Genomic DNA, 11,292 nt, shown 5'->3' on the forward strand with positions numbered 1-11,292 from the left:
CATATAAAATCTATATGTTAAAATTAATATTGTTATGATTCATATTAAATTTATATAGTTTGATAAAAAGGATTGTTATTTGAATGTGATTCAAATATTAATTATGTGATATGATTCATATAGAAACTATATGTTAAAATAAATATTAATATGATTTATATTAAATTTATATAGTTTGATGAGAGGGATTGTTATTTGAATGTGATTCAAATATTAAATTATATGAATGTGATTTTTATAAAATCTATAAGCTATATTATATGTGATATAATATAAACTATACGTTATATGTTATATGTGATACAACATATAGTTTAATATTTATATATATTAAGTTAGTTTATATATACATTATTAAAATTCAAATTTTGAATAAAAAAAAAAAAAAAGAAGTTATAATTCCTTCAACCCTCAAATCTCTCAATTTTACATAAAGAAATGAGAGAAAGAAAAGATGTTCTCTTATCATCATCTCCTTCCTCCCTCTCCTTCTCTTTGTTTTTTCTTTTTTCAGAAATTTTTCTTAGAAAAATCTCTCATACTTCTCCCTAAGCCAAAATTGAGTGCAAGCCCACACCTCTGCACGATTATCGTCCCTGAGAATAACGGGGAAGATATTGTGGTGGTGTCCGGTTGCAATATTCGTGGGATCGGAGAAGGAAATACGAATTGGAGAGGAATGCGAAGAATTGGTCTTCAAGGATATGTGATATCCTAACCCTTCTTCTTCTTTTTGTACATTAGAAAGTATGTTTAATTAGTTTTGTTTATCCTGTGTTTTCGTCATCTGGTTATTGTTTTGTAAAATTAAAATTGGGACTAGAGATGTCCACGGGGCGGGGTGGGGCAGGGTTGGGGATGTCATTCCCCATCCCCGTCCCTGCTCCCCATTTTATTTCTCATCCTGTGAAATTCCCCATGGGGATTCCCCACAATTTTTTCTCGTTACCTTTTTTTTTTTTTTTTGTAAAATGACAATTAATTTAAATCACTAATGTAAGCAAATTTTAATTAAATACTTTATCACTAAATTGTTTGTTATTGTTAATTTTATATGACAATTTGAATTTAAAGATAAATTGAAATTTAAAAAAGCTAATTAATTTTTTAGTAAAAAGAAAGAAATATAAATCAAATTAGTCACATATATAATCTAAATTTAAACATTCAATTTAAACATATTCATTATCCTTCCCAATAAATAATCAAATTTGAAATTTAAATGTAATATTTATATAATAATAATAATAACATAACATTTGATAACTATATAAAATAAATATGTAAAAGCTAATCGGGGCGAGGACGGGGAATAGGGCTGGGGCGGGGATGGGGAATGTCGTCTTTGTTTAGCTCACGGGTAATTTTTTTTCCCACTACCTCTCCCATTTCCTGCCTAATCGGGGAATCCCCGCCCCGTTCGAGACGGGCCCCGACCAGTAGAGAAATTGGACATCTCTAATTGGGACACGATTTCCTCGGCTGCAGTAAATTTTAATCCCTTCAATTAAGAGGTATTCTAACGCAGTGATGGTGGCAGCAATTTTGAGAAATTAGACATCTCTAATTGGGACACGATTTCCTCCGCTGCAGGAAATTTTAATCCCTTCAATTAAGAGGTATTCTAACGCAGTGATGGTGGCAGCAATTTTCAAACCTTCCCTCTCTACAACTTCCACTGTCGATAACTCTAAAATTCTCAACGTATCAACGAGGTCCTTCACTGAATCAACCCCCATCGACGCTACAAAAAGGATAATTTCTTCTTCTTTCGGCGAATTCATTTTATTTTCTGTGACAATTTTTGGTCTTTGACCAATGATTCTTCAACGAAACAATCTCATCGAGTAAAGATGCAAACTCCGACGTCTCATCTCTCTACAACTCCCTCTAGTATGTTGTTTACATCTATGACATCCATCTCTGCATATAACCCCTCGAGCTTGTGGCAAATCACAATGATGTTGTGGGTGCTCACCTTTAAACTTGGCGTTTAGTTGGGTCATGCTTCGTTTAATTTTATGAATGTGTTGATTAAGTTGCTCAAGACGTTCATTTAGTCGATTGCTCATTTCTGCTAAGGCTTGTCATATAGTTGTACACTCTTTTTTTCCTTATATTTTCACCAATTTCTTTATCACAATCTTCATATTTGTCTTCTTTGAAGCCTCCTTGTGAACTAAAATGCACTTTCTGCTTGGTGTAGTTGGATGGAATGGATGGGTTGGATGATAGGTGAGACAGTGTAAGTTGTTTGGACGAAGGATGATGTTGATGAATAGGTTGGTGGATTGATGAATATGGAAATGGAAGTTCTGATGGTGGTGTAGTGTATTGTATTTGAAAATACCTTAGAGAGGCAAATCCGACCGTCTACCATTGATGTGCGCGTCTCCAACCGTCATCTATGGTTTGGTTTCTTCCTAAAAAAATTATCTAAAGCCTGATACCAACGGGTTTAAGTATTCAGGCCAAATCTATGACCAAGCAAGGAAAATCCATCCCTAAAGAGAGAACTTTCTCAAAGAAACAAGTTCTATATTGAAATGGATGATCTAAAGCCTCCAATTACAAACCTAAATTGGATATTTATAGCCTTATAATAAAATAAGAAATTAACTAATTAATTCTAATTGAACATTAATTAATCTAAATTAACAACTAAACTACATATAAACTAAAATTTACTAATTATTCTAATTCTTCTCGTCACCCGCCCTCTCACTAGCCTGAGAGAGATTTAGTTTATGATAGGACCATAAACAGATTGTACATTAAAGGAATCAGTGTTACTTAAGAAGTAATAGGTAATTACAGGAGTAAAATAGTAATTTGACCTTATTGTAATTATGTACAACTCGTGAATGATCGACTTACTTGTAATATTAAATCCATTGGTGTAAAATATTTTACAATGCGAAGAGTTCAATTATAGGTCCTTAGTGAAGTGATCACAGTTAGTGAGTGTTGATTAACTAATTAAGATTAACATAATTAAAGAGTTTAATTAATTAATCTCATATCATTGAAACTTTTATTTTGTAGGTTCATTAGGTCTCCTACTAGTTCACAACAGTAAATAAGAACCGACAGTTTTTGGAAGAATTATTAAAGGAGTAACATTAATTATATATGATATAATTAATATAATATATATAGGTACATTATGATATACAATTAATTTTGAATAAGACTCAAAATTAAACTTTATAATAAATGAGGATTTAATATATCTGAATATGATTAAATATTAAAATAATATTAATTAGATTCATATTAAAACCGTAGTGGTAAGATGGGAAGATATTTAAGTGGTTGTAATTTAAGCATATTTAAGTAAATTTGTGTAGTGGCAATTTTGTAATTAAGAGGATCTTCCATATTCCTACGGCTTTAACGTGAAAGGTTCTTTTTAAGCCTGAGAAGAAATTTCTGTAAACGTGGATCATCATCGGCCGCTCCATTTCCGGTAGTGCCGTCGTGAATACTGTTTCAGCGGGAGGTTTTCGCAGAGTGGACGAAGCGTTGCCGTTTAGATCTCCGATTTTCACGGTGGTTAAAGGGCGTGCGTCTCGGTTTCAGAGGCTATAGTTGGCGCGTGGATGTCTCGGTAATCTGTGGATATTAGCCGGCGGTAAAATCGGGTTTGGCTAAGATTGCTTTGTAATGGGTGACTTATTGCTCTTAATAAAATTACTCTAAGCTACTTCAGAGCACTATATATCGTCGTTTTCTTTGTTCGTTGCTTTGGTTTATTTGCTGGATATTTGTGTTCTGTTTAGACAAATTTAGTATTCGGAATCATTTTCCTTACTGCTTATTTTCGATAAACCCAAGTGCTTATTTAAGAACTACTCTTTCCCTGCAACCTCAAAAACCACACAAATTAATTAAGACTTAATGCACATCCAAATTTAAGAAAATGAAATCAGTTGTCGTAATTTGCTTGATTATGAGCTTAGTTGCTGAAAGATCCACAGCCACATTTGAGGACTGCTATACAAAGTGCTTTGGAGAGTGTGCTAGCAAAACACCAATCTTTCTCTTACAGACTTGTGCTGCACAGTGCGTGGCTCAATGCTTCATCAATCCACCTTCCACTATGGATTCCAACCATATGGACACTCATTACTTCTGCAAACTTGGTTGTGCCACTTCTATCTGCACCAACTTCAGTACCATGGGAGACCCTGGTTAGAAAATTCCTAATACTCCACTAATACCTATGTTAATTCATTTCTCTTGTGTTTATATATAGTTTCTAAATAATGTTGACAGTTAGCCATCATGGGATGGCCTAATGATAAATAGAAAGCATGATCTTCTTGATAAAAATCTAAGAAATCATGGGTATAATCCGTAGTTGTCACCTAAGAAGTACGAACACTTTTATTTGGCTAGCGTGTCCATATCTGACACGTGTCATACACTTAGACGCTATGATACTTGTTAGACACGTATCGGACACTTATTAGTGAAATAAATATTTTAGACATATATATAGAACACTTTGTTGAGTAGACTACACAGACACATATGACAATAATAATAAATTTTGAGGGTAACTTTTTAAGCATATAAATCCATCAATCCATTTACTTTGTATTTTGTCTCGTATAAAAATGTATATTTTAATAAATGTGTCCTTGTTGTGTCATGTCCTAGATTTTTAAAAAATGACGTATCATCGTATCCGAATCGTGTCATGTCCATACCTTGTGTTCATATTTGTACTTCTTAGGTTGTCATGTACCTAGGATTTAATATCCTAATATTGTAGGGTCGGGTAGATTATCATGTGAGATTAGTCGAGCATGAAAGGTTGGGAAAGGTTATCTTCTTGTGACTTAGAGTTGAAATGGGAGTAGTATTCATACTAAACATTCCTCTCTTCTTTTCTCTAATTTGATAGATGTTTTTCACTTTTTGGATTTTTTGATGAACTTGGCAGCTGGGGACAAAGTAAAAAGCTGTGTGGACTCATGTGACAAAAAATGCATGAAAGATTAGAAAGCAAAAAAGATGAAGGGAGAGAGGAGACGGAGCTGGGATTGGGTTCAAGATATATTATGAATAAATCAAAAATCAGTGGTCAAAGCAAAACCATTGGTTTGAAAGTTTATTCCAGATTTAAGCATAAGTTTTGATATATTTATTCATTTAGTCTCAAGTTTCTGCATGTTGTATGATCAATTCAATATGTAAGAAACAGTTTTGTTTATATTAGAATGGCGTGTTATGTGAAAGAATTTTGCCTAGACTTGTGCAGTAATTATATATGCAGTGGGTGTGTGGATTGAAAAATCGTGAGAAATCAGCAATACATCGATATACCGATAAATTGGCATGTTCGATAGAGATACGAGGGGTTAACATCTTTTTTCATGAAGTTTCGCAATATACGTTGATATATCGTTCATCGTAAATGTCATTGAAGAGTAATCACATTTGTGGATATATCGCGAAATATCATTCGTGGATATATCGTGAAATATCGTGGATATTTCGACTGAATATCACGGATATATCACCGAATATCGCTTTTGTTTCCTTTTTAAAAACTAACATATTTATTATTTAGCCTCAAAATTCAATACTTCAAACTATTTTGCAATTTTCCCAATGTCAACCTTTTCTAATTTAAATTTTCTCTCAATTTTTTATTCAACATTTACACTTACAAAGAAATTAACTTTGAAAAAATAATATATATTCATTTTTAACAAGATTCAAATTCTTTTCATAAAATTTTCACATAATTTCTTTTCAATATTGAATTATGGGAGTTATGTTGTTTCACCATCTAAATTGTCATATCCAAAAAAAATAATATATATAAATTTTTAATCTCTTTCAAACTTTTTCACCGAATTGTTACATCACTTCATTATTCAATATTTCATTTTCAAGAAAAATATTTTGAAAAAATAACATATATTAATTTTACTTTTTTTTATTGAATTTTCACGTCACTTTACTATTCAAAATTTCATTTTCATGAAAAACACTTTAAAAAAAATTTCACATCACTTCATTATTCCAAATTTCATTTCCAAGAAAATCACTTTGAAAATATATATATATTAATTATACCTTTTTCATTGTATTTTCACATCAATTTACTATTCAAAATTTTACTTCCAAGAAAATCACTTTAAAAATATATCAATCACTTCACAATTCAAAATTTCATTCTCAAGAAAATCATTTTAAAAAAATAATACATGTTAATTTTAAACTGTTCAAATTCCATAATTTATTCTTATAAATATCTCCACCATATCACTTCTTCCACACTACTCTCAAATCTCAAGTTCCCTAACCTTCCTAAACTCTCTTTATTTGTAGAGATCTCTTTTTCTTCTTTTTGTATTTGTTTTATATTTATCGTTACGAGTTTTGTATTTTATGCCATATAAGTTTAATGTCATAAGTGTTGTGTCTTAATCATGTTATGTTTTTTTTTTTTTTTCTGGAAGAATTCTTATTATGTTATGTTATAGAAGTTCATGTGATAACTTTTATATCCAAATTATGTTACATATAAGTTTAATATTATGATTTTTGTATCCTTATTATGTTATGTATAAGTTTAGTATTATAATTTTTGTATCCTTATTATGTTATGTATAAGTTTAATATTATGATTTTTGTGTTCTTATTATGTTATATTATATATTTAATGTTATGATTTTTATATCCTTATTATGTTATAAATAAGTTTAATGCTATGATTTTTATGTATTTATTATTATGCTATGTTATATAAGTGTAGGGTTATGTATTTTGCATTCATATTATGTTATATTGAATTCCATGATTTTGTATTCATATTATGTTGTGTTATGCATTTTGTATCTCTATTCTCTATTATGTTATGTTTTACCCTTTTTATGTTATGGTTTTTGTTTTTTTTTCTTTTAAGAAATCCTAATTATGCTACAATATGTTTAATGATTTTTATGTTTCTATTATGCTATGCAAGTTTAACATTATAATTTTTAATTCATATAGGATCGAAATCTAACATGGAAGATGAAGGTCGTTCAAAGTTCCATAGGACGAGTTGATACTACATGGGCCCACTACATCGAGATTCTAGGGAATAAAAATGGCACAGTATGTAAATATTGTGGCCATGTTAATAAAAGTGGAGGAATTACAAGATTTAATTACCATCTTGCTGGATATGTCCCTGACAAAAATATGAAAAAATGTCTTAATGTTCCATCAGGAGTTAAAGACAAAGATATTGTTAAGCATTCAAAGCAAAGATAAGGTAAAGGCTAAGAAGGAGGTAATTGAAAATATACATGAAGAACTGTGTGGAAACCTTTTTCGTCAAACAAACTCTGCTTTCGAATCAGATTCGGATGACGGTGTGTATAGTGGAAAAGGTTATAGAGCCAAAGAGCCTTTAGAGCTCTTATATTCAAATCTTTGTGGTCTGATAAATGTAAAAGCTTGAGGAAGGTACAGATACTTCATCTCTTTCATAGATGATTATTCAAGGTATGGTTACTTATACCTAATGGAACATAAGTCTAAAGTCTTTAAAAAGTTTAAAGAGTACAAGGCTGAAGTTGAAAACCTGTTAAATAAAACAATTAAGACACTTTGATCTAATCGAGGTGGAGAGTACATGAATTTGGAATTCCAGAACTATATGATAGAACATGGAATTCAATCCCAACTTTCAGCACCTGGTACACCTCAGCAAAACGGTGTATCAGAAAGGAGAAATATAAGCTTGTTAGACATGGTTTCTTCTATGATGAGCTATGCTTAATTGCCTAGCTTATTTTGGGGATATGCAGTAGAGACTATAGTAGTTCACATAGGTGTAAACCTAGTTTACGTCACTTAAGAATCTAAGGTTGTCTTGCACACGTGCTAGTGAAAAATCTTAAAAAGTTGGAACCTCGTTCAAGGTTATGCTAATTTGTTGGTTACTCTAAAGAAACGAGAGGTGGTCTATTCTACGATCCACAAGAAAACAAGGTGTTTGTATCGACATGAGAGATAATAAACCACAGAGCAAATTAATATTAAATGAAGCTATTGAAGAATAAAAAAGGGTTGTTGATGTAGTTATTCCTTCATCAAGAGTTAATGAAGAAGCCAGAACTTCAGGTCAATCTCATCCTTCTCAACCGTTGAGAGTGTCTCGACACAGTGGGAGGGTTGTATCACAATCTGACTATTACTTGGGTTTAATTGAAACTCAGGTTTTCATACCAGATGATGATATCGAGGATCCATTGTTCTATAAATAGACAATGAATGACATAGACAAGGACCAATGGGTCAACGCCATGGACCTTGAAATCACTACAAGAATTTTGGGCTTTAATGTTGGTTGGAAAAAATGAAATCGGATGTATAATGTCGGTTTTATTTTTTTAAAAAAAAAAAGTGGATCTTTAGTGTCGGTATTAAACCAACATTAGAGGTAGTCGGTTCTAAATCGACATTGTAGGTATACCTCTAATGTTGGTTTAGTACCGACATTAAAGATTCGTTTTTTAAAAAAATAAATAAATAAAACCAATTCCCCCCTCCCCTCCCCCCATTCTTTTCCATTTCTCGCTTCACTCTCCCCCTCATTTTCTTTTTCCTTTCATTCTCAGACTTCCACTCACCCACAATCCACGTGAAACCCTTCCAACACAACTCCTTTCATCCTTCCATGCAAAACCCACAACCTGGCCAAGCATCCAGCCAACACCTTCCTCGACCCCTTGCCTTGTCCATTTCCAGCAACCAATGGTCTTAAATACACTCTTCGCGGAGAGAGAAGACTGAAGACTCGTTGACTTCAGAGTAGGCTTTCAAAGGCAACGACGGCGTTTTTCCAAAAACGTCCACTCGATTGTCTTGTGTCATTTGATCACTCTACTTCGGCAACCGACCTCCAGTAAGAAGAATCATAATGCCTTACCACGGAGTCCGAGTTCTCGAGCTCGCTCCCTCACTGACCCTCTCCTTCAACCTCAGCAGCTTGTTAATCAGGTTCATTGAGTTTTGAATTTGATTGTGTGACTGTGATTAGTATGGATGATCGGGGATTCGATATTTGATTGTTGACGGATGAGTGTTGATTGAAATTTTTATGTTGTGGATTGTGAAATTGTGTATTGTGTTTGGGGAATTTCAATTTTGTCTGTGTGGGAATTGGATTTTTTTTGGGTCAGTTTTTTACAAATTTTAGTAGGAAGTTTAATCGATTGGACCCTAATGAGAGCTTTTAAGATTCTAATCGTTCAAAGTACGATGAAATGACTTATTGTTTTCCCATTCTGTATTTAATGAACAACTTCGTTGTAACTGTATATTAAATTTAGACTTATTTAAACTACAATGAGGATAATTGAAAATTAATTTTGGCTAACAGAGGAGGAAAGAATGATAGTCTTAATTTTTGTTTACTAACTGTTTCATTTTCCTCTTTCAAATTATACATGATCAATTAATTATGTATCAGTATGTGTCTAATTCTTACGATTTCAATTTAGAATTAGAATGAGTGCACTAATATAAATGACATAGGAAACAATGGCGTTTGTATAGATGAACTTCTATGTCAAGTTTCTAAACAAACTAATTTGATTATTCAAATTATCAATAGAGTTTTGCTGATTGTTTGTCTTTTTCACATATTATTCCAAAAGGTTATTTTCTGAGTTTCCTGCCAAAAAGAATTTATGGTTCTAAGTTTCAAATTGATAGGACATAAAGCTAGATGACTTGGAAACAAATCACTTTGTTCTTGCCCATGGAGGTGGTTTTGGTGCTTGGTGTTGGTATAAAACTATTGCTCTTCTTGAAGAAGCAGGCTGTAGAGCTACGGCGATAAACTTAACTGGTTCAGGAATTCATTCATTTGATCCAAATAGCATCACAGATCTCTCGCAATATGTGCAGCCACTCATGGATGTTCTTGAAAAGCTTCCTGCTGGTGAAAAGGTTTCTATCCTTTTAACCCAATTTACTAAATATATACATATATATACACACATTCAAGTATGTATGAACATATATAGACTTATGTTCTGTAGGCATTGGTATTCATATATATGTGTGCTCATGGGTGTTGAAAATTCACGGAAAGTATTAAATTTACTTGAGCATAATTTTTGGACGAACACTCGGGTTTAGTGGTGATTTAACAAAAATGTTATTGAGATAGGTTTTTCTATTTCGATTGTCTATTTTTTTTTTTTATTAAGCTATTGTATTTTGCACTTGACTCCCTCGAAGCTTAATTTCTTTTATCTTCTTAACTTATGTAGGTTATCCTAGTTGGGCATGATTTTGTTGGTGCTTGTATTTCGTATGCAATGGAATTATTTCATTTCAAAATTGCGAAGGTTGTTTTCCTTACTACAGCAATGTTGAGTGATGGACAAAACACTCTTGATATATTCTCCTTGCAGGTACTCTCATTCCTGATATAAATGATTTTGTAGCTTTGGATTTGAATGTATGTAGAAAGTTGAATTTCATATGAAAGACTATATATTGGTACGAATGATTAACTTTCAAAATTTTAAATGTTGTTTTCTCTTCATTCTTGTTTTTGGCTTTTATTCAATGTTGCTAGACGATCTTGCTGCACTCTTTCAGTCATGTTTATTTTAGTTTAGCTATGCTTGAATCTGTGCTAGGCTGGTACGAACGATGTCATGCGACAGGCTCAAGTATTTGTGTACTCAAATGGCAACGAAAACCCTCCAACAACTATTGAATTGAAAAAGAGGAACTCCAAGATGTTGTAGTTGTGAAAGAATGGAGGTGCTTTTTGAAATTATTTTTTGTCTCATTGTGTTTACCCCCTCCCCTTCTACCAATCACATGTGCATATTAGGAAGAAACAATATCTTTAGAAAATGGCTCTTGTATAATCAACATGATTACAGAGTCTTATAGATTAATCCATCGACGTGAAGTTACTGCTATTCTCGTTTTATATGGCCTCCCTAGGTATGGTTTCCTTGTCATTTAGAAACTAGTTTAATTAGAATTTTTAGCCTTTTGGAAACTAGTTGAATTAGAATTTTTTAGCTAACTCATTTGAACAACAATGAAATGATTTTTAGTGAAGTTTTTCATTTTGTTATGTTGGAGTTTGACGTGTAAGGCTAAATTTTGATTCTTGGAGATTTGGAAGGAAGATAGGAAGATTGCATTGGACATGTTTTAAGAAGGTTGACAAGTGAAGAAGGTGCACTCATCACAAAAAGGACTTCATAACAACATTAATAACAAGTACAAGGTAATATTTATAAGATG

General features: G+C 32.2%; 1 protein-coding gene and 1 pseudogene across 1 annotated transcript; both read left to right on the forward strand.

The window, feature by feature from the left end:
- The first annotated feature begins 3,902 nt into the window (after window positions 1-3,902).
- LOC120085228 (thionin-like protein 2) lies at window positions 3,903-5,221 on the forward strand. Its single transcript, XM_039041127.1, has 2 exons — window positions 3,903-4,193; window positions 4,952-5,221. Exons 1-2 carry the CDS (start codon window positions 3,923-3,925, stop codon window positions 5,008-5,010), a joined length of 330 nt encoding a protein of 109 aa, XP_038897055.1. The 5' UTR covers window positions 3,903-3,922; the 3' UTR covers window positions 5,011-5,221.
- A 3,468-nt stretch (window positions 5,222-8,689) lies between these two features.
- On the forward strand, window positions 8,690-10,778 carry LOC120084522 (annotated as a pseudogene).
- The last annotated feature ends 514 nt before the right edge of the window (window positions 10,779-11,292 follow it).

This window comes from Benincasa hispida, chromosome 9, assembly GCF_009727055.1.
Source record: "Benincasa hispida cultivar B227 chromosome 9, ASM972705v1, whole genome shotgun sequence".
Classification (NCBI taxonomy): Eukaryota; Viridiplantae; Streptophyta; class Magnoliopsida; order Cucurbitales; family Cucurbitaceae; genus Benincasa; species Benincasa hispida.